General features: G+C 29.2%; 1 protein-coding gene across 2 annotated transcripts in view; it reads left to right on the top strand.

Annotated features, from left to right (window-relative positions):
* The window catches only part of SI (sucrase-isomaltase), a 71,002-nt gene that overhangs the window by 5,330 nt on the left and 40,637 nt on the right, over nt 1-25,035 (top strand). For both annotated transcript variants that reach the window (XM_087817916.1, XM_016215719.2), the window contains exons 3-20: nt 63-180; nt 475-584; nt 1,508-1,659; nt 2,775-2,946; nt 4,354-4,453; nt 5,346-5,458; nt 8,060-8,185; nt 8,757-8,888; nt 9,473-9,592; nt 10,910-11,023; nt 12,801-12,885; nt 13,803-13,920; nt 15,346-15,517; nt 18,544-18,660; nt 20,802-20,956; nt 21,773-21,857; nt 22,620-22,676; nt 23,575-23,699. In XM_087817916.1, the coding sequence (XP_087674042.1) occupies nt 63-180; nt 475-584; nt 1,508-1,659; nt 2,775-2,946; nt 4,354-4,453; nt 5,346-5,458; nt 8,060-8,185; nt 8,757-8,888; nt 9,473-9,592; nt 10,910-11,023; nt 12,801-12,885; nt 13,803-13,920; nt 15,346-15,517; nt 18,544-18,660; nt 20,802-20,956; nt 21,773-21,857; nt 22,620-22,676; nt 23,575-23,699 (2,171 nt within the window). The remainder of the gene's footprint in view (nt 1-62; nt 181-474; nt 585-1,507; nt 1,660-2,774; nt 2,947-4,353; nt 4,454-5,345; nt 5,459-8,059; nt 8,186-8,756; nt 8,889-9,472; nt 9,593-10,909; nt 11,024-12,800; nt 12,886-13,802; nt 13,921-15,345; nt 15,518-18,543; nt 18,661-20,801; nt 20,957-21,772; nt 21,858-22,619; nt 22,677-23,574; nt 23,700-25,035) is intronic.

The raw sequence follows: 25,035 nt of genomic DNA on the forward strand, positions 1-25,035 counted from the left end.
AGAGACTGATGCAAATGATAAAAGTACTAATCATATAATTCCTTTTTAAAATGTTTTATCAGGCCACTTGTCAACTGCGAGGTTGCTGCTGGAGGCCGTGGAATAATTCTGTTATACCTTGGTGTTTCTTTGCAAATAACCATGGCTATAATGCTGAGGAAATTAAAACAACAAATACTGGTGAGAATTGTTCTGCCATGTGATCCAACATAGTATATTTGAAGTGGAAATAAAAAATATGTTTTAAATTTTTCTTTGAAAAATATCTTAAATAGAATCAAATGGAAAGTATGTATTCAGGAATGTTTAAATTGATTATATAAAGGGTTAATTTTTTTCATGATTGTGTCTTCCATATTGAAAGAGAGATCAATATTTGTGATAAAGTCAATAATGTAAAAATAAGAAAAACATTTAATAATGATTAATCTTTATAAATAAAGGCATGACTCATGCTTTTTTTGTTTCTTTAAGGACGTGAAGCCAAATTAAACAGGATTCCTTCACCTACAATATTTGGAAGTGACATTAACAGTGTTACCCTGACAACTCAAAATCAGACACCCAATCGCTTCCGGTTCAAGGTTTGGTTTTTGAGATTTCTAAAAACAAGTTAATAATAAAAGGCATGTTGTGGGCACACCCTTCATTCTACCAAGACATTTGCTCTCTCAAGAAATATTTATTCCATAGCAGAGGACTCACTGAGCCAGTTACTGGACTTCTCTGAGCTTGTTTACTCAAATGTAACATAAATAGTTCCTCAGGTAGTTATTTTTGGAAATTTAATAATGTAGTCAGTGTAAAATATTTGAAGCAGTATCTTAAGAATAAAACTCAATAAACTGTAGTAATTTTTGTTATTTCAACTACAGACTGTGACTAAGGATTAGTTTAACATTTAATTTGAGAAGGGGGTTAATTGTGCTGTATAAATGCAACTTACACTCACTAGTTTTTTATTAGTATCACTTGTATTTGTTATTTTAAAGAAACGAACTTTTGCAGATTTTTTTTAGAAAGTAATTTAGTAGTATGGTCTTTTGGATTTGGAAGTGAAAACAGCACCATATCCTTTGTATATTACCTTTCTAGCAAAAATTTCACAGGAATTAAGAAATTTTTTAAACCAAATTTAAAATCCTTATGGGATTTCTAAGGAGTAAACAATGGAAGGCAATGAGGAAAATTAAATTCACTAAAATCTGGTATTTAAAAATCAATATTTTGTAATACTATAATTTTTTATATGTCAGTAAAAATCTTTATTTTATATATAGTACTTTTATAACTATATAATTTTATTTGTTCCTTAACAATTTATACAGTTGATTTTGTGCACAGCTATTCAACAATATTAAAATTAAGTTTATGACTAGATTAATAGCTCATCTATAAAATTATTAAATTTATTACTTTTTATTTGGAACTTGCATTTAATAAATTCAGAATTGGAAAATTAAATAGTTTTGAATCAAGTAATGCTAATTTGTTTAAATCTTTGTAGATTACTGATCCAAATAATAGAAGATATGAAGTTCCTCATCAGTTTGTAAAAGAATTTACTGGAACTGCAGCTTCTAATACATTGTATGATGTACAAGTTACAGAAAATCCATTTAGCATAAAAGTTATTAGAAAAAGCAATAAAAAAACTTTGTAAGTAATTATTTTATATTTATACAAGTTTAAATAACTGTTCAATTTTATTCTATTTTAGAACTTAGAAAAATCTTAATTTTAAGTCACTTTCAGAAGGAATAGCTTTCCTTCCAAAAGAGGGTGGTGTATATCTTTGTAAAGATATAGTGATACAGGGGTTTTATTTTCTATGGATGAAAAGTACAAGGACTGGCCAAACAAAGTTGAAGTCGGAGAGCATCAACGATACAATGTTAGCCTTGCCTATATTTTCACATACCTAGAACCCCTATTGTGTCTTTTCCCTATTATTTATCATATTCTGTTGCCAATTTATAGAATCAAATAGTTACTACTCAGAGAAAGGCTAATTTTCATAGTAATGTTAAAGGTCTTTTCTCATATATATATGTGTGTGTATATATAGAATACCTTCATTATGAATTTTGTGTGAAGAATATGTGACAAGGAATTTAGTAATTTTTAAGATAAATTTTCTGGCATCTCCAAGAAAGGTTAATTAAACAGTCAAGATCAAACCTCCACAGTTGCCTTTCTTAAATATATTTTAATAACTTGCAATTCCCTTTATGTTAAATCACAAAATATTAAATGTTATTTCACGTGTCTCATTGTATATATTTAATATGCATAAAACATACACTGTTTTCTCTTTTTCTAAAGATAATTTTGAACTTAATTTTAATATATATGTTAGAGGTGGGAAGTCAGTATAGTACTGTATTTAAAAACCCTGTCTCTGGAGCAAGGTAGAACTAGGTTTCAAATCTGGCTCTGCTGCCTACCAGCTTGCCACCTTAGAAAACAGGAATTCATTTTCCCAATTTCTGTCATTTGTGAAATGGGATTGATAAAGATAGTCGTGCTTTAGGATTGTGATGAAAATTAAAGGAGAGAATGCATGTGAAGGAGTATATTGGCGATGAAGCAAATTGTGTTGATGGAATTAACAAGTTCCGGTGATGGTATAATTCACGTGTTCTTAAGAATTGATCACAGCTAATGAGCGATATATTTAAAATGAAATATTCTGAAAAATAACATAGACCCGTATCTAGTAGAATACTTTTTTTATATTCCTAGATTAATTATTTCCTTCTTTCATGGTACAGGTTTGACACCAGTATTGGTCCCTTGGTATACTCTGACCAGTATTTACAGATCTCAACCAGACTTCCCAGTGAATATATGTATGGTTTGGGGGAACATATTCATAAGAGATTTCGTCATGATTTGTATTGGAAAACGTGGCCAATTTTTACCAGGGATCAACTTCCTGGTGATGTAAGGAACTATCTTTCTTGTTATAAATAAAATAATTATATTGGAGCAGATGGTATATTTAGCCTATTTGAAATCCTCCAATGTTACCTAATCCAGAAGTTTATTTACTGTAAGGGTAAGGATTGATAGCAAAGTCCTAAATTATATCAATAAGGGACCAACTAATTTTAAGCATGCTTAAATAGGTATTTCCAATTTATGAATGTTTTCTTTTGATTTTTATATTTTACCATTTCCTTTTCAGTCACTCTTGTACTTAAACCTATTTATCACTAGTGATTGCAGTAGAATAATTCCAAACTCTTAGCATGTTATATGTGGGTTTGAGTGATATAGTGTCTGCCTATCTATTGGACATCACATTGGGCACTTATGCCTACTTCTTTCTCTTCCATAACGTGATAATCTTCTATAAGTTCACATATTTGCACAGGGGGTTGGTTCTCTTTGTAAGAAGTGAAACTTGACATTCCCTATCATGTATATAATGTCATTGAGGCTCATTTAAAGTTTTCTAGGAATTTCTCCCAAACTCGTTTATGCAAAATTAATATTTACTTGCTAACCCTTTATTCATATTTTAGTATGACAGTCATCACAGTGTATATTTTAGTATATATGTGTCTATACTTCCAGAACATAAGATTTGTCAGGTCCAAAGACAACATCATTAAAATTTTATTTTATTAATTCATGATTTCTTTGAGTCAAATTTTAGCAACATTTTAAATGCCAATGCTAACTGTTTTATCCCCCAAACTGGATAAGTAAATTTGTTTTAAAAAACCTCATTTGGTACAGAGCGACTAATGAATTCTACCACTCTCTGTTTATGGCACCACTATCTGTAATAAACACCAGGCTGAGGACCTCATAGCTACTTGAAATATATTCTTTCCTTTCAACCTCCATATCCATTCAGTCAAGAAGTTTATATCTTTCAGCTCATAAGGGTATTTCTGATTCTCCTCCTCCATTTCATCTACTCATCAGCTCTCAACAAATGTACTGCAAAAGTTTTGTGAGGGTGGAGATAATTTGGAAATTCTCTGCATTGCCTTGGTTATACATGAACATAATGGATAAACATGTCAATACCCTATCATGGGTAGCTAATTAAAATTCATTTAGTCATAATAAAACATAAAGGAAAGGTAAATAACCCATTACTAGTATAATGTGTATGTCACACCTTTTATAACTTGATATAGTAATAATTAAAATTATTTTGATGTTTTTGTGCTGGAAAGTTTCATATGGCACATACACTGTTCTAGGAAAAATTAGCATAGAGTTATGAGGGGTAAAATATAGAAACAAATTGGGATTTGTAAGGGCAATTTTACATATATAATCTTTTTGTGTTAAATATACTTAAATTTTAATTTTCAAATTTTTGTCTTCTAGAATAATAATAATTTATATGGCCATCAAACATTCTTCATGTGCATTGAAGATACTTCTGGAAAGTCATTTGGTGTTTTCTTAATGAACAGCAATGCAATGGGTAAGAGTAATTTATCTGATAATATATTTAAATGAGATTTAACTTGAAATATATTAACTACTATATTCCAATAGTAGGTATTATATATCAGAGTAAGCTCTACTGTTTGTGATATAGTATGTGGAATTATAAGTAGGTTTTGTAGTTAGTGAGACAATGAATTTTACATATCAGTAGTCTATTTTGGAGAAAGTATGCTACATTGTGATAATTCAGGAACTTTCCTTTCCCTTCAGAACAACATTGAAACACATCCATGAAAATGAATATCCCCCATTCCACAGCCTCATTTGTTAAGATAAATTAGCATTCCACTACAAATAAGAGAAAGGTCTATATGCAGAGAGGAAGGAAAACATGTTTTATTAGTGTATCACAATTCAAGTTATGTAAACTCTTTGGTTTTTAATGTTATGAGTGTAATACCTATATTTAAGAGGTAAACTGGTGATAATAAAAAGCCACAAAATTAATATTTCAGCAAAAACAGTGATATTGTATGGTTATCCAGGCAATTATTTTGTTTTACATATAGAAAAATCAAATTTTATATGTTTTTCTTAGAAATGACTAAATAAAATGCAATTTAAGAAAGAAATCTTTTTGTTGTGAAAGGACTGCTCCTCTATCCCTTGCTATGCAATTTCCAAGGGAGCTTTTGCCAGCGTCTTTACAAGGAAACATCTGGGATATCCTATTATAAACCTCATACATGGGGGCATTCCATTTTTTCCCTGTATTCTTTCTATCTTTAACATCTTTCCTCATAATTATATAAAAACAGCTTAAAATTAAGTGGTTAATGCAAAGTACTTTAAACAGATACTATAATTATTTTATCACTAATTATATTTTAATCTTTACATATGCCTTCTCAATTTTTATTTTGTAGAGGTTTTCATCCAGCCTACTCCTATCGTAACTTACAGAGTTACTGGTGGCATTCTGGACTTTTACATCTTTCTAGGGGATACACCAGAACAAGTAGTTCAACAGTATCAAGAGGTGTGTTTCAGGGCTATATTATAAAATTATTTTTACCATATATATTTTTTTTCTCTAACATGTCTACATATTTAAATGACTTTATTTAAGATATCTGGGGCCTGATAGCTAAATATATTTTTAAGTCTTACCATTTTTCATATATGAGTAGGTGATTTTTATTTTTGGTATTGTTTTCTGTAGAGCGAAGCCTATGTATATTTAAATGTCTATATTTCTGATATAAAATTATTTATTATTTCTAGGCATTTGAGTTCAGGAGTTGAATTTCCTTATAAGGAAGTTATCTTGTCTTCAAGCCTCAGAATAGGCAATGGATGTTTAGGTTGTACTACCCTATGATAAAATCCCAGGGGCAACTGTGTTATGAGGAAGGCTAGTGAAACTTGCTTTTAATGCACAGTAGGTAAGCTCTAGGAAAATTGGCTCTGACATTCAGGTTTATTTAGAAAGGAAGATTTTGAAACACCTTCTGAAGTCTTACATCTCAAAGGTTACTGTCTGAGCAACCCTCATTACCTATTAAATAGCATCCTGAGTTCAAGAGGGACCTTTGGGAGGTGAGAAATCAGGGCATACCTTGAGCCTGATTTTGAGTTTCTTCCATATAATTGTTCTCCTGTGGCATATATAGTTCCTGGTGTTATCATGGAAAAACAAATCATTTTTATTGGTATAAGATTTAAGGATCATGCTAATTTTTAAAATCTTGTTTTATTGAGCCCTGGTGGAGTAGTTCTGTTGGTTAGAGTCTCATACTAATATGCCAATGTTGCACATTTGATCTCTGCTCAGGGTACATATAAGAATCAGCCAATGAATGCATCAACAAGTGAAACAAATTGATGTATCTATATCTATCATCTATCTATATCTATCTATCTATCATCTATCTATCTATCTATCATCTATCTATCTATCTATTTATCTATCTGTCTATCTATCTATCTATCTATCTATCTATCATCATCATCATCTATCTATCTAATCTATCATCATCTATCCATATCTATCATCTATCATCATCTATCTACTATCTCTCTGTCTCTCTATCTCCGTATCTTTATCTCCCTCTGTCCCTTCCAGTCTCTCTCTGAAATCAAGCAATGCATAAAATAAAATAAAATCTTGCTTTACTGATTATATTTTCATATATAATTCCCATTTTCTAAGATAATCTCAAAGAGGAAGTAATTGCTATTCAAAACTGTCTTTAATTAGGATTCAAAAGCCTAAAATGAGAGTACCTAGGATTATACACAATTGAATAATTTACAATGTCTAACAATTACAAAATTTCTGTTTCTAAAAGTGAATTTCAGGAAAGAACACAAGGTTAAAGTTTCTGTATATGAAATCATAATTACAGTGCTAAGCTGGCCTGTATACAGACTTTGTGTATGGCTAGCACCCCATCAAAACAGGGGACAGCACATTTTTTAAAGGAATTTGATATTTTATTTTTGGAAGTTGATTGCAATAGTTGTTTATTCGTGTTGAGTAAAGCAGTAGTTGAGACTGAGTCATGCTTGACATGTGAATGAATGTAGCATACACATAGCAGTGTACTTGCTTACATCATTTTATCGGTAGAATTGCAAAGTCTTGAACATAAGCACTACCATAAAGACTGGTGTAAAATACAACACTTTTAATCACTTCTGTATTTAAAAGAGGCTGAAATTATGTGTAGAGTAGACAAAATAAATTTTGTTTCTTGTTTGAAGGAAAACTAAATGTCCTCTCGACAGGCTAACCAATTAGTGGGCTCAATATGTTAAAGTTTAAAACATAATTTACTTGACTATCCAAATAGCTTTATGTTGAAAGAAAATGTATATACATATAAAATCAATAATATATAATAATGTAATATATAATAAATATTTTATATACTTTTATGAAATGTAAAGTATGTCATGTATATAATGTACACACACACACAAACACAAACACACACACAGAAATTTCAATCACATGGCCAAATCTTTAAAGAAATTTTGCAGAACATTAAAATATTTATGAATAGAGTTTAAATTACTATGTTTTTGAGACTTTTACTTGATAAGCTATTTTAAAAATAATTTTAATTCTTGAATAGGATACGATAATATAGTATTAGTATCTTTTTAAAAAAATACGTAATATTTAGACATATATAATGGAGAAATGGAATGGGTATATGTATTTTTAAACATCTTTTTTTCTTACATGATGACCATTCATTCATTCTTTTTTGTTGCTAAAGGAAATGAGAGTGTGTTGGATAGTTTATTTTTTCTATCTCTGATGGTATTCATTTATTCTCTTCTTTTATTTTACATGCTGAGCAAAATATACCTTTGCAAATGCTACTTTAAGTGTTAATGTTCTACTTTAACAACAAAATAAGCAAAAAAGTTAAAAACCAATTTTTAAGTGTTTCAGAACAGAATTCTTATAGAATATCTAAGACACATTTAAAAATGTAACACTAAATATTTGTTTGAAATATATAGTTAAATTTAAATGATTGCTAGAGATAGAATAGAGGAAGAAGCACATTAATACTAGGTTCTCGTACACTTTACTGAAACTAATTAAATGTTTATTTACTTTAAGCTCATTGGACGACCAGCAATGCCAGCATATTGGAATTTTGGGTTTCAACTGAGTAAATGGAATTATAAATCACTTGATGTAGTGAAAGAAGTGGTAAAAAGAAATCGGGAAGCTGGCATACCATTTGTAAGTGGGATAAAGGGTTTGTGGGAATGTATACCAAGTTAAATATTGTCACATAATAATAAATGCAGGAAATTGTAAGGATTATTATATATGCATAAGAATTATTAAGCTGCATTTTAATTATAAAGTACATTTTATTAACATACATAATGCCCAGACCTATGTGAAATTTTGAGAACTGATAATGAGTTATACTATAACAGAATACATGTTTAACTGTGAACAAAATCATATTTAGTTTTCTAGTAGACTTTATTTTTTAAAGTCTGTATACTTTTTATTTAATATTTAATGTAATGTGTAGGTTTTTTAAATACAATTAATCACATTATATTATAATACATATTCAATTATCACTGAAACAAATGTGAATAATCATAATGCTTTCATACTTTAGAAAAACTAGTTTTATAAAAAAAAATCATTACATCTTTAGTGAACTAAAAGGGATCTAAGTTCATTTACTTTTTAATAATTATATTTATAATACAAATTTATTGTACTTAAAGGTTGAAGTGATTGGAAAGTTATTTTAGTATAATTTATCGATATATACTCTGCTAATTTTTAGGATACACAGGTCACTGATATTGATTATATGGAAGACAAGAAAGACTTTACTTATGATAAAGTTACATTTAATGGGCTCCCTGAATTTGTTCAAGATTTGCATGATCATGGCCAGAAATATGTCATCATCTTGGTAATGACTTGTTATATGTTAATATAATTTTACTATTTATCCTTTTGTCAGTTAATAGATTTTCTATCATTTCTTTTTTCTATTATTATGTCTGTTGTGTCACTGAGTCAGCTCTGACTACTGACAACCCTGTGAATGAATGATGTCCATAAAGTCCTTTCCTCAAGAGTCCTGCTCAGTTCCTGTAGACTCATGCCTGTGGCTTCTTTTATGGAGTCAATAGATCTCATATAATTTGTCTTCCTCTTTTCCTGCTGACTTCTACTTTCCCCAGCTTTATTGTCCTTACCAAAGAACCCTGCCTTCTCATGATGTACAGGCTATAGGACAGTTTCAGCTTTTTCATTTTTGCTATTAGAAACCACTCAGGCTTAATTTGCTCTAGGTCCACTTGATTGTATTTCTGGTCATCCAGGGTATCCATAGAGCTCTCCTTCAGTACCATATTTCCAGTGAATCATTTTTTCCCCTGTTGGTCTTCTTCAGTGTACATAGTAATTGGGAAAATGAGTGGGTAGATGATTTTAGCCTTGATGTCTAATGACATTTTTGCCCTTGGTGATCTTTATGAATTCTATTATTAGGATCCTGGAATTGCCATAAGTAGTCGTGCCAATGGAGCACCATATGAAACCTATCAGAGGGGAAATGAACAAAACGTGTGGGTAAAGGAATCCGATGGGACTACAACGATTATTGGAGAGGTAAATTATAATAATTATGAAAAGTGTTGCTCAGATTTTCTATTGTGCAGTGACAGAGTTTTTGTAAGTGTGTGTGTGCACCTATGCATATATTCACTATCAAATGTAGATTTGATATCTTAATTGTGTAGAGAAATTTTACACAGAATAAATATTCCAATTATCTCTAAAACAGAAGAGATAATTGTAAGAAAACAGATCATTTTTAATGCTATACACAATTAAAACTAAAGATAACAAAATATAAATAATTTAGATTACAAAGTTCTGATAACTTTGTATAAAATAATACATATATAAATTGAGTATTTATATGCTGTGTATTGTTTATAGTTTGTACTTAATCCTCACAGTAAAATAATAGTATAGTTATGCTTAACATTTTTAATTTACAGGTAAAAACATGAATTTGAGAGAGGTGAATTTCCTACTTATGAAGCCTATTAATAAATCACAGAATACATTTTGTTAAAACCTCTGTTGGTTATGGACAGATCAGATAGCCGATAATCATAATTTGGATGTAAAACAATATTATCTATCCCAGTTTATTTACAATTGAATTCATCTTACCCAGTGTCATTATTTTAAGCAATAAGTAAAGTAATTCAAAGAAGCATCAATCTTAAAGAAACAGCATAAAATGTGTAGTGTTTAAAAGCATGGACTCTGATATGAGAGTGCCTGGGTTTGAAGTTCTTCTCTGCCACTTATTAGTGGTATGACCATGAACAACTTATTTAACTTCTCTATTCACCACTTCTCTCGTCTGTAAAATGGGTTTAATTGTAGTACCTCCTTCATCTGTAAAATGATGATAAAAGTAGTGAAAAATAAATGGTGTAAAAGTAATAAAAATGCTTTAAATATCGTCCAGCCCATATGTGTCATATGTGCATTTATTAAATTAAAAAGTACATATACAAGGAGTTTTTCCCTTGAATTTTTTGGGAAACAGTTGCCTTTGGAAATGAATTAATAAAATACTTTCTTTTATCGAACAAGGACTATATTATATGATGTTTTTTTAACCTAACCTACTAGGGTGCTAAGAATTAAATTAAGTTACAGTCAAAATAATAACCTCATCCATCCCATGTTCTATTTTTCCCTTTATAAATGTTTCATGTTCTTACTCTCTCTTTCTTTACTTTCTTTTAAATGCATTTTAAAGTAGGCCTGAGATTATTGTAAATATAGATTGTGCAGGGAATACAACATTATAACTGTAATAATCCTTCTCCACTCAAGTAGTTTGAATTCTCATCTATTTATTTTTTAAATTTATGTATAAATCTGAATGGTTTCTTCTTCTAGGTATGGCCTGGATTATCAGTATACCCTGATTTCACTAATCCAAGCTGCATAGAGTGGTGGGCAAATGAATGTAATATTTTCCATCAAGAAGTGAAATATGATGGACTTTGGATTGTAAGTAGCTATTTTAAACCAGTGAGTTTGGACAATAAAAATAGAATAGAATTTTTCTTCCTATTAAATTATTACATTGACAAGATATATTTTATATTGTATGAACATAAAATTAAAAGGTCTTATAATATTTTTCTAGAATATATAAATATTATACCTGTTGTGTTCATTGGTTAGAGAAGAATAAAAAATAAAAGCTGAAAATAGAGATTTTGTTTTCTTCAGTGATAATTTTATAGAATAAATTTCATTACTGTTACTGAGGTGTATCTTTATGACTAATAATTGTTGAAAAATAGTCAACAAAATTTGAGGATAATCCTATTGTAGTACAATTCCAAAAACATTTGTTAAGTCTACAGTAGTCAAACAAATGCAGTAATGTGAAACTGGGAAACCCTTACCCTTTAGAAACATTTTAAAATAAGTCATAGAACAAGTCAAAATTGGCAATAGGTTAAGTGTTTTCTCTCAACATAAGCAACAGCAGCAAACAAAATCCTAGATATTTGATACATTTATTAAATGAAAACACTAATGTTTAAAAGTTTCCTTGGATGAAGTTTTATATCTGTAGGGATTGATGGCCTGCTGCTAGGTTTATTGTCTAGAATAATACTGGATTATAGTCAGTGATTTAGTGTTTTTTGTTATGAAAATTATAACTGCATTTGGGAATAAAATTATTTGGTGAACCTGAAATTCTGTATTTCAGAAAAAAAAAAGGCTAATAAAGCTGAAAACAAAGAAAACTTCAGGGATTTTGTTCAAAGATATTAGAACAGTCCAGAATTTTGGAAGGAGAGATAATAAGCATCATAGGGATAGCTATATTTTCTTTGGCTATTTAGGTCCATTATATGTCTATTTTCTTAAAGTGCTCAATACTCATTGTGTCATTAATTAATTTTATTTATTTATTTATTCATTCATTCATCCATGCATTCATTCATTCATTCATTCAAACAATTGGTTAGATAGCAAGTCTTTATTTTGTGCCATCAATATACATCGGGCATGCTGTGGGTAACATAAAGATAGGAAAATTATGTTTTCCATTGACAACAAGAAATTGAGTACCAGGTTAAGCATAATTGGCAGGATTTCTGTGATAGTAATAGAATGAGATGGAGAGGCCTTAGTTGTTTGACAAAAATTCAGTGAGATCATGATGATAATACCTAGCTTCTGGTAGAAATAACAAAAAAATACACTCTGCTCTTGAGTTTTGTTTTCAATTATAGCTCTAATTTCAATTGTATTATTTAATTTAAATTAAAAGTTTCTTTTTTTCCTTTTTTTGCTTACCTAGGAAACAATTTGAGTCCATTAGAACAGAGTTAGAAGTATAAATGACACTTTAGGAATAGTGAAAGAGAAGCTGGATGTACTGTAGAGAGAAAACTCCATTTCCTGCATCCTCTCACGATTAAAATACCTGATTCAGCCCTAAAATAGAGAGGGAATCGGAAGAGGAAGATCATCAGAGAAAGGCAGAGTTGTTCTGAGGCTAAAACAGAAGCATTTTGACTAATGCTTAAAAGAACAGAACAACAGAATATTATTTTTCTCTTTATAATGACTTGTTCATACCCAAGGTAGAATCAAGTAGTGAGTATAGATAAGCAAGTTTGTCTTTAGCTTGGTAGCTTATATTTGTCTACTGAAAGCATAACAGTATGTTTGCCTTAGATTAAAAATAAATTTGCAAATAACTTAGATTTATATGATTTATCATTACTTCAAATCTGCTGTTCTTCATTTTACATCCATTTAGGACATGAATGAAGTTTCCAGCTTTGTTCAAGGTTCAACAAAAGGATGCAATGACAACAAATGGAATTATCCACCTTTTACTCCTGGTAAATTTCATTTGGTTATCCGCTTACCATTAACTGTTGAAGGGTAAATTCTAGCATATATATTTCTAAATTACAAAGTTTGGTAAAATTTTGAGACCCTGAAATCAATATGTTTGGTTGTTTTACTTTCAGTCAAAATATTTATGCCTAAGGAAAGGACAATGATTTTAAATTTTGATATAGAATATTGATTTATTTTTATTTGCCGGTGATTAAATAATGAAACGAAACAAAATTTGTTTGAAATCATAGCTTAAGTGATCAAATTTTTTTCATAAGCACTTCACTGTAACTCTGAGCAATTATTAGAGGGTATCTGATGAGAATAATTACATCTCACATATTCTGAAAACCTTATTTTTAATCGTTAAATGTGGGTAAAATAAATAACAAAAGAAAAAGATGTGCTCTTAGGAAAATAAATTGCTACAAGGACATCTAAAGAAAGATGACAATAATTATTGCAACATGATATATGCTTGCAAATTAAAGCACAATGAAAAACTGGAAAAAAAGATTTAAATGGTTTGTAATTGTGTGGCAGTTCTACATGTACAGAATTAGATAATATTTAAGTAAATTATTCTATAAAGCTTTAAAATGGAACTATAGATAATTGATATACTATATATATATATAAAATGGTTATTTTTTCCTTTGGATTTATTTATTATTGAAGTTAGGAAGCAGAGTATTAGTGAAAGTGCAAATTTAATTGTTAATCAACAGGAGTGGAACACAGAGACCTAGTTAGAACTTAACTTAAATTGTCATTTTTATTGTGTTTTTTTAACTGAGTATGGTATTACATAACATATCATTTAAGGGTTATAAAGATTAAAATAGCAAAAATCTCTCATTATAGAGTTTAAAATAGCAAATAATTTTTAGAACATATGTCATATATTTTCTCCAAGATATTCTTGACAAACTCATGTATTCCAAAACAATTTGCATGGATGCTGTGCAGACCTGGGGAAAACAGTATGATGTTCACAGCCTCTATGGATACAGCATGGCTATAGCCACAGAGAAGTAAGTAGAATTTCATTCCGAAAATTCTTTCACATTTATTGCTAGCATATATTTGATAACTTACTAATAGCAAGAGTAAGAAAGCTAATATTTTCATGGTAGAAAAATTAGTATATTAAAAGCATCTGTTATTTTAGTATTATTCATGAATTTGGAACTTAGTTACCAAGAAAACATGGTGTATGTATTTAACTGTGATTCTTTTTTATTTATAGATTTAAATTACCCTTCAAAATTTTGATTGAGTTTGCTATCTCTGAATATAATTGTCTTCTAAGCATAAATTTCACTATTGGCCTGGAAGAATGGTTCTTCTAGAACAAATCTTTAACTGTTTTTAAAAAACTGGGGTTTCAATTAAAATGTAGTTTTCAATGTAGTATCTCCTAAAGTAATTTTCTAATGCAGTGTGTTGCTTGTGTATAAAAAGAGCATGATACAAAACAAAGGAAGGGTACAATCTTCTTATTGCCTACTGTTTTTCAATCATTGTATAAAGAATTATAATGAAATAGTCAATAAAACCCAGATCCTAGTCTCAATAAATTTTTAATTTTTCTATAATTTAACAATTACAATTCAGTTTTAATTCAAACCCATGTTTATCTGTTTCCAAATCATACTATGATATCAAAATTTATACACTCTCTTCTCAGTGTTTGTTTACTTCAGTTTTTAAACTCAGTAAACATTACATATTACATTATATAAATGAGTAAACTGTAGAAAGAAAAAAACACTATAGTTCAATATTATAAAATTAATAATACAGAAAAAGCACCTGAGAATACTATTACATTTTTATAATATAAGGTAGTCTGCATAATTTTATATACTGAATTAAACTTTTGTATCTTTTCCTGATTATTTCCCATTTATGGAAAAAATTGTCAATGATACTCAGGTATGATTAGAGATAAGATGAATAATTCTAGTAGTTTTGAATGGTGAACTTCCAGAAACAAAGTAAAATATTTCTCAAATATCTACATTTTATTCCAACATTGCTTGCTGATAATTGAAAATGTGTACATTAATACATAATTAAACTCATTGTGCCACAAAAAATGTGTATTGGCTTAAAGTTCAGATTTGTGCATTTTATATTCAAAATTTTCAATGATTTTAAATCATATATTTCAAAAACAAATGTTGAGTGAATACAAAAGGAGCATTTATTTAATTTGGTTAAAGAAGTCATTCAAAATCTGAATCATTTCTAAAAGACTTTGTTAGTGCTTCTGATCAGTTTAAGTAAGTATTGATAGCTAAATATGAAATTGGTATAAAATATTGATAAAATAGTTGCAAATATTATGGCTTGGCTCTAGGAACTGTAATAAATGCATTTTAAATTAAGATTTTAGAATTTCTAAATATCAGTATTTTTTAAAAATCTCATTAATGGATTTTATTTAATTTTAGAGCTGTACAAAAAGTTTTCCCTAATAAGAGAAGCTTTATTCTCACCCGGTCAACTTTTGCTGGATCTGGAAGCCATGCTGCACATTGGTTAGGAGATAATACTGCTTCATGGGAACAAATGGAATGGTCTATCACAGGAATGCTGGAGTTTGGTTTGTTTGGAATGCCGATGGTAAGTAGTTTCGCACAATGTTATTCATAAAAGCTATGAATTGCGCTTAATTTTGTGATATTACTCTCTTAATGAGAGTACAATGAATAAAAGTAAGTTACAGAAAATTCAATCTTTATCCTTATGGAATTTATGAGAAATATAGGAATATGGGTGATGTCTATAACATTAAAAAAAATGAAATAAAAATTCAGTGAAATCAAAATAATTCATGATACAAATATCAATATAAATAAACATAGATAAAGCTTATATAATAAATGTAAAGCACCAGATAAAATAGTAGAGAAGAATTTTAAAAAGTTAAATGTCAAAGGCTAATATATTAAAATACTCGATTATTTGTTTAGGATAAAAGTAAAGCTTTTTTCTCTATCTAGGTAAAGACAGAGATCTTTAAAAAATTTTTAAAGTAGAGAAAATGTATACTAGGGAATTCTAGACATAAGACATTTTATAAGTCTCTTTATATAAAATAAAAAGTATGTAATGTTCATATTAAACACTAAAGAGGTCCACTACAGAAAAAAATAAATGTAAAATACATTAGAATCTTATAGGATTCTTTAATTTTTTTCTTTTATATGCACTAAACAAAATGAAAACCAAAAACCTCCCAAACAATAAAAAGATAACACAAATACACACAGAATCTTGAATTTAGAAATTAAAAAACATGAATCAAGTGATTCATGAGTCAAAAAATAAGCTGAAGAAAAATGGGAGAAACACTTAAAAGTTGAATGCTAAAAATTGTACTTCATATCATAATGATGAGATATCAGCTAAGTTGATATTTAGAGTAAAAACATATAGCATTAATGCTTAGATTCAAAACAAAAAGGCTAAATATTAATGAGTGAAGTGCATAAATTAAGAAAATGAAAAACCCCACAACAGAATAAGTCTAAAGAATGATGTAGGGTAGTACAAGTAAGAAAAGTTATTAGTGCAATGGAAGTAAAGTCTCTAGAGAAAAAAAATTACCAAGTCAGAGAACAAAGATAATTCTGAAAATCTGAATAAAATAGACCAATTTATGGCAAGTTTTGCCCAAAAGAAAAGAAAAAAATAGCCAATGTTAGAATGTATTTTAAGATTAGTTATTTATTTTAGCAACCAATTAATAAACATTAACCAGAAGTAAATGTTAAAACTGAATGTAAGACATTTTTGAGAAAATTTTAAGTAACTATATTAAAGATATACCGTGTTCATGGAAAAGAAGGTTCACTATCTGTGAAATATGCATTTTTCTTAAATTATTATTCAAATTCAGTGATATTCCATTTTAAACTAGAAAGGCAATTTGGAGAACGTGAATGATTATTCTAAACTTCATGTGGAAGACAATTTAAAGGAGAAAAGCACACGAGGATTTGCCCTATGAGATATACAGTAGTATGAAACAATGATACTTGACTGTGGATATTCAAGTAGGTTAATATGGATTAATGGAAATTTGTTAAGTGATAGCACTGTCACTATAGATCAGATGTGAAGTACCAATTATTCATATGGACAATGATTATCCATTGAAAAAATAAGGTAAAATGAGTTTACATTTTATACCATACACAGAGCTTAATCCCAGGGTGATTAAAGACCTGCATGTGAAAAGTAAACTTCAAACATTATAGAAGAAAATGTAAGTGGGTAATAATGACATGAAGTTAGGGGAATAATTTCTTAGAACATATAAGGTGCAAATGATAGAAAAACATATATACATTTGACTACAACAAAGTAAAAACTTCTGACTCGAGTGTTTCTCTTCAAAGTAAAAACTTCTGTTCAAAAGACTATTTTAAAAATTTAAAATAAAAAGTTACTCACCTATTGGGGAATTATATTTTCAACTTATATATCTAATAAATGATTTATATTTAATTGAAAGTACTTATCATGAATCTGCAGGAGATAAAAATAATGGAAAAATTAGCAAAGGACATAAATTAGCAATTCTATAGAAAGAGAAACCCTTATGGACTTAATAAAAGTATGAAAAAAGTTCTCAACTTCCCTAGTAATCAGAAAAGTGCAGGTATAAATTGGTGAAATATATTTTCATATATATATGATAGCAAAAATTAAAAGTCTAAAAATATCAGATATTGACAAGAAAATAGAACGATAAGAAATGTCATGTTTTGTTGCTTTTCATAAAAATGGTTACAACTGTTTTTTTATTGAACAATCTAGATTTCCAATACCAGGAAATAATTATATATATACATACCTAATGATAAAGGAGGAAGTTTTTTACATATTCACAAATATATATATAAATTTTATAGAATCATTTTTTTTAGTCATTATACAATAGAGAACCAGTGAAACCACTTAACATAATTGAATTTCACAAAAATAAAGCTTTGGGGAAAAATGAAAAACACTGTGATGTATACAACATACCATTTATAATAAAGTTATAGAAACATATACAATTTAGAAAAAAGAAAGAAAGATTTGCAAACAGTAAATACTAAATTAAGGATAATCGTTTTTCTCGAGGGTTTTTTTAAAAAAAGTTATGCAATTTTATGATACATAATCAGGTAACTTTTTTTTTTTTTTAAATTATTTTACTCCTATAGTGATATATTACAAATAGAAAAGAACAAATACTGGGAGGCATTTTGGAGTAAGAAGCTACACATTTGAATAATGTCATTTCACTTTAATACAGTGAATTAACAGTAATTAAATAAAAGGAGAAAATACATATAAAAGGCTAAGAAAATATATAGACAATGAAGTAAATAAAAATTAAATTAAAAAATAGAAATTAAAAAATAGAAATTAGAAAGAAGACAGTGAAGGAAAGAGAGTAAAATAATGCAATTAGAGGCAAGTATACAACAAAAATGAAAAATAAAGAGGCTAGGTTAAAGGAGAGTATATGAAGACAGTAAAACAAAAAGATTCTAAGTAATGCAAATTAATCTATTGAGGCTAAAAATGTATTGTTATGGGCAAATTTGAGAATTTTTACATTATGAATAATAGATATGTTTATTGTTTAGGTTGGAGCAGATATCTGTGGATTTGTGGTTAATACAACAGAAGAGCTCTGCAGAAGATGGATGCAACTTGGGGCATTCTATCCATTTTCCAGAAACCATAATGCTGATGGATATGAGGTAAATGCCTGTTTTCCTTGTTTTGAAAACATAATCCTATTGTTGTCAAAGTGGTTAAATTTATAAAGTATATTGTCTGAAAGCTTCTAGCATGATTCATGAACAAGAGTTAGAAGTCCTCTTCTCAAGGCCTATACATATTTGTATATTTAAAGTATAGTCAATTAAGGAAATTATGAAACATAATGTAGTCACTACATAAATATTTTATTTAAACCTAAAGCATATATAAGTGTGTTAAATCATAATAGCTTAAATAAAAGTGAAAGATTTTTGAGTCTGGATTCTTGGATTCTAACAAGTTCCAGGTAACTTTTCTTTCATAAAATGAATAATGTTCTATTAAGGGTTTCCAGTTTTTGTTTCATTTAAGTAACAAAAAAATTAAAGCCACTAGCAAAGCAGCTTGAGTCCAAAATCTTTCTATAATAAACAAGACTGGAATGACATTTTGGGAAAAAATAAAACTAACACTTTTAACATCATGCATTTGAACTGGTGGGAGCATAAGTACAGTATATACTGAGCTATTCTACCAGCTCTGAGAATTCATGCTGTGGGCTCCCATTGATGTATTTTTTCAGAGGGAACGGGGAAAGTAGAGTAAACCATCAAGTCAATTAACTGTATGGTGGTTAAGAAATTATTCACTGATCATATACTGGTGACATAGAGGGCCTTGATTCTGTTTGAGAAGAGGGACAACAATTCAGAATTTAACCTGGAAGGAGGCATGGTAGAACAGAAGTAAAAGGTATAAGTTGGAGAGAAGTCACTTTCTAGTCTATTTAAATTATGCTTTCAAGAAATTTGTGTTCATGGGAGATCCTGATATAAATTACATTACACTCTGTGTTTATTTATGTCCTCCAAAAAGCAGATACCAAAGCAGAATTAGACATCTTAGAGATTTATTGGTGAAATACTTGTGTAGGATAAAGGGAAGGGAGCAGGAGAAGGTGGAGAGAGCCTTCAGATCACAATTAGGTCAGAACCTGGTGAAATGAAGGCAAGAAAAGAGGTTTGATTGGAAGAGTCACATGTTGAGTCATAGGGTTCCTTATTTGAATGAGTTTCAGTCAGCCCCGTGTGGCATCCTCAAGGCAAAGTTGAGTATTGGAAGAATCACCTGTCTCCAAGAAATGGGCCTGAATAGTATTCTCACCATTCTAATTGTTTAGCTGGGAGCCACCAAAAAGAAATATGGCCTCAGGGTAAAAAAACATGATGGTGAATCCAGGGAGGCAGTAGCTGGTACTCTTTAGTTAATTCTGTTACCCATAGCGAGAGATATAAGCAGGTCTGATCACATTGTACCTTGGCTAAGAGTCAGTTGATCTAGTTTAGAATTGGCAGACAGGCTTTCCTTCAAGTTGCAAGTCTGCAAACTGGCCAGGCAGCTCTTTTTCTTGAATCCCTGGGACAGCAGACTACCTGGGCTTATTCTCCTAAGACAGTGGTCAGGCACAAGGCAGCAAGTATTCAGGAAAGCACATTTTAAGCCATAACTTGAATGTGTCACATGGGTCAGAGTATGTCACATATCTGAGAATGAAGTCAAGCAGTGGGGAAGTGTATATTCCACCTTTAGTGGTATGGGCTACAATGTTACAAAGTAAAGGACTGGGTACAAGGAAGCATGAAAATTTGAGCCAATAATCCAGTCTACCACAAATAATATAAGTGAAATATTCCTTCTTAAAATGTATTTTTATCTTCTCTGTGTTTATTTAAATGAGAAAATTGACTTTTAAATAAAGTTTAATTAAAAAATATCCAAATACCAGAAGCATGGAGGTCTGGAACAGACTGACATATCACAGAGGGGGTGGGAGATGGGAAAATATAAACCAAAAAACTTATATACTTATATGCATAGCCCATAGAGACAGGCAGTAGTGTGGTGAAGGCCTGGCAGGGGTGGAAGGGACTGGGCAGAGGGAGGCAAAAAGGGAAGGTGAGGGGGGGGCATCTGTAATGCTGTCAACATAAAAATTATATTTAAAAGAATCCAGATAAACACATAAAAATTAGAAATGTTCATATACTATATACAGTTTGCTTTTCAAAAATAGATTAAATGTTTCTATGTTAATTTTTATTCAGATTTTAGCTTTCTTATTTCTCTTTTTATGCCATAGCATCAAGATCCAGCATTTTTTGGACAAAACTCTCTTTTGGTTAATTCATCAAGGCACTATTTGAATATTCGTTATACTTTATTACCTTTCCTCTACACCCTGTTTTATAAGGCCCATAAGTTTGGAGAAACAGTAGCAAGGCCATTTCTTCATGAGTGAGTACAATGTTCAAGAACTTTAATATCTTTCCGATTATACTTGCACATATATTAAGAGATTAATGGAGATAAATCACAATGTCAAGTAGATTTCTGCTTCTTGTTTTTACATTCATATAAATGATTTGATGAACTGTAGAATGACAGTAGTAAATATAATTAATTTGGTGTTTTGGACAGGATTAATAGAGAAATGTGTGTCTTGAATAGAGAATGCATTAGGACAATGATATCAGTAAACTAGATTAAATATAGAATTATTTAAAACATGTATAGTGAAAATCATCTAAATATAGATCAAATGTAATTTAGTGAAAAAAAACCCCACAAAAAAACAATGAATTGTGCTTATCTTTGTATATCTTGACCAAAGCAAGGACCTTTCCTCAAGAAATAACTAAAGACCCTTTCAAATCCAAGTCAAAATGGGAATTAATAATAAAACAATTTTAAAGGAAGAAAGTAGAATATGAAAGACTTCTGGTACTTTATGAACTCATCTCACAGGAGAAAATGAATTAAACAGACTAGTTGTTTATTACAGATAAAATGTAAGCTTATCATATATGATAGATTTTTTTGAATCCCAGATAAACTATTTCCTCCCACCGCCTTTCCTCCCTCTCTCCCTTCCTTTCCAGCATCCTATGAATCATAAAGATGTAAGAAATATAGATTCAAAATGACATGTAAAACAGGTGAAGTTAAAGTTAAGAATCATTCCCAAGGAAAAACAGAAAAGGCAAACCAAACAAAGAATTTGGATAAACTTATTTTTTATCATTGTATTGTAAACATTGTCATTGTTCTTAGGTTTTATGAAGATACAAATAGCTGGGTTGAAGACACTCAGTTCTTGTGGGGCCCCGCATTGCTTATTACCCCAGTCTTGAAACAGGTAGGTTTTAAAATTAATAGACGTATTGCTTAAAGGCAAGTTTTATAACCAAACTACACTAAATTATAAAACATCTTCATAATAGATGTTACTCAATAGACTGTTCCAACCTGATAAATGTCAAATTGAATTCTAAAATGTGGAAGAAATTTTGAAAAATTATAAAAATATTAATAAAACTGGGGAAAAGAAAATTGCATAATAGTATTCTTCTGAAGAAGAAAGCTTTATTTATATAATCAAAATAAAATCTTATAGTAATAATTATGAACTCTCATTTAAATAGACATAGATATTGAAATTTTATTAAGTTGTAAATAAAGGGGAACACAAAATCCAGCTGATTTTATGAAAATGTTGAAACACTAGGGAGTAAGTTTTTTGGTTTTTACCTATTATTTAAATGTTTTCTTCTCCATGGAAATATACAGAAATGAATGTGTTCATATTCACAATTACCATGTATATTGTAACTATACAAGAGCATGCATGCATTATTTTTGTTGCCACTTAAATTAATTTTGTCTTTGCTTTTGTCATATTTTATATTATGATACTGTCTAAAACTTTAGATTTTTGATTATTATTTATAGAAAATATTGGAGTTTAACAATACAAAGAAAGCTTTTTTACTCTTTATGAATACCTAACTTAATATTTGATGTAATTCTTTTATGCGAAGTATTGAAGTAAAAAGAATAGGTACATATATATTATTTATAATATATACATATATATTTTTTTCATCTGGTTTTATTATAGGGAGCAGATACAGTGAGTGCATACATCCCTGATGCTACTTGGTATGATTATGAAACTGTAAGTAACCTTAATATAATAATAGACTCAAAATACTATATTGTAAAACATCTTTACATGGAAACTTAACTCCAAACACATACCATATATACTTGCAGTATTCCTGTTATTATTATAGAAAAGGAATAATTTCAAATTTGAATATTATGTAACATTTGTGTATTTCGTTGTACATGAGCAAGTATATGTTTTGTTGCATATGATTAATATGAAATATTTTTTACATAAAAAGTTATACTGGTCATTTTCAAATTGTGCAAATAAAAGGTCTGGAGTAATTTTAGAAAGGAATGGTGACATTTTAATACTTTTTCTATTTTATATACGTATCTTATTGCCAGAAGAATGAGTACTGAGCTAATCATAAACATTTGTTTTTATACACTACATTTTAACATTTGTGAAAGATTTTTATTTCTCTCTCAAAAAGGTAACATAGCAGCATTCATACACACATTCTATTTATTTAATTGAGCAAGACATTTTGATGTTTCTTTAAAAAAGCATTATTTTGCATGTCATTTTTATTTGCTAAGCGGACCCTTCATTTTTATAGAAACACTGATTTTTTAAAAAAATCCTTTTTAGAAACATGCTAACTTTAAAACAAAGTATTAAAAGTAAGGCTAATTAAGATTATTGTTAATTATTGTAGAAGAGAAATATATTTTTCTATGTTGATTTTTTTGTTGTTGAGAAAATTAAGTAATTTTTTTCCTACTTTGTTCAGTAAACCGAACACACACAAAACAGGGTTTTCTTTAAAAGTTAGAAAACAATACTTACTTAGATGATACTCATATTAAAAATTATTTCTCTGTGTAAATTTTGAGTCTTGTAAAATGGAGTTAAAAGTTTTTACTACTAATAAAAAGTCCTCTTAACTTCCAAATATTAGGGTGCAAAAAGACCATGGAGGAAACAACGTGTTAATATGTATCTTCCAGGAGACAAAATAGGGTTACATCTTAGAGGAGGTTATATTATCCCCATTCAGCAACCTGCTATAACTACAACTGCAAGGTAAAATGAATAATTAAAAACTAAAATCTGAAATATAATTTCTTTCAATATTTCATATTTTTAAGAATCAAATATTAATATTCAGTTATTCATCAGAAGTTTGATGTATGGAGGAAATTCTTAAATATAACCATCATGGTTATAAAAAAATAAAATTATGTATATTAATACAAATTTTTAATTTAAAAAATAAACATAATTATATTAGAATTTTATTTCCTGTGCTAAAACTGTACTGACATTCTTTATAGAATATGCATAATTAGTTAATTGCTGATTCATAAAAAATATGAAATATTAAAATAAACTGGTAAAAAGTATAAGTTCTAAAATATTTGGATTTTCAATACATAAATGTTACAATGCTTTTCTTTTTGCTACAGTGTTTTAAGTTGATAAATGAGGTGGATAGTTCTGTTTAGGTAAAGAACAAGATAGAAACTAAATTGTTCATAAGAATAAATTCCAGAAATACTTAGAAAAAAAACTTGAAAATTCTGGTGCTTCATCTTGCCCCATTCATTCTGGGTACAAGGGCACAGAAGGCATCATATTGAATTCACATATTTCCTTATATCCTACAACCCCCAACACATAGTTACTCACTATTCCTTACCCTGATGTATTTTCTTCATAACATTAAGAATATCTGAAATTATATTAGTTATGTTTTCTTGTATGTGGTGTGTTTACTCTTATAAACTATAAATTCCATAAAGGCAGGGACTTGACTTTTGACTGCTTTAGTACCCAGACAAATAATACTGTCCGGCCCATAATAAACTGGTTTCCCATGAGTGGATGAATGTGCTAGTAATTTCATTATTTTGGCATTTTTAGAATTATTTATTTTAATACTGTAACTGTTCATGACTGTGTTCTCAGAAAAATGGTTTATACTCTAGAGCTGTATTAACCGAGAGAAACATACACTTTGGTAGGTGCATGCTGGAAGGAATATATTCTGTATAGAGCAGTTGCCTAGACTATAAGGCCTCAGGTGAACTATTTTAGGTTAAAAACAGAAAGTGATATATAACTAAGAAAAAATTTTAGTGAGCACATGCCCCATTTCTTGTACTAGAATTAGCTTCCTTTCTAAGATTATTAGAGATCTCATTAAGCACTTAAAAAATGCTATCCTTGACTCTTCATTACTTTGTATATAAGATGTAGCCTTGATACGTTGCATTTAGGGTTAATTGATATGTGACAAATACATGATTTATTAAGCATTCATAAGATATATTTAATTTTTCTCATTTTACTTGAAATATATTATACTGTTTCCAAATTCTGGTGTCTTAGCCTCCAAGAAATTCTGTATTTATTATAT

This window comes from Miniopterus natalensis, chromosome 6 (assembly GCF_054644295.1).
Source record: "Miniopterus natalensis isolate mMinNat1 chromosome 6, mMinNat1.hap1, whole genome shotgun sequence".
Lineage (NCBI taxonomy): Eukaryota > Metazoa > Chordata > Mammalia > Chiroptera > Miniopteridae > Miniopterus > Miniopterus natalensis.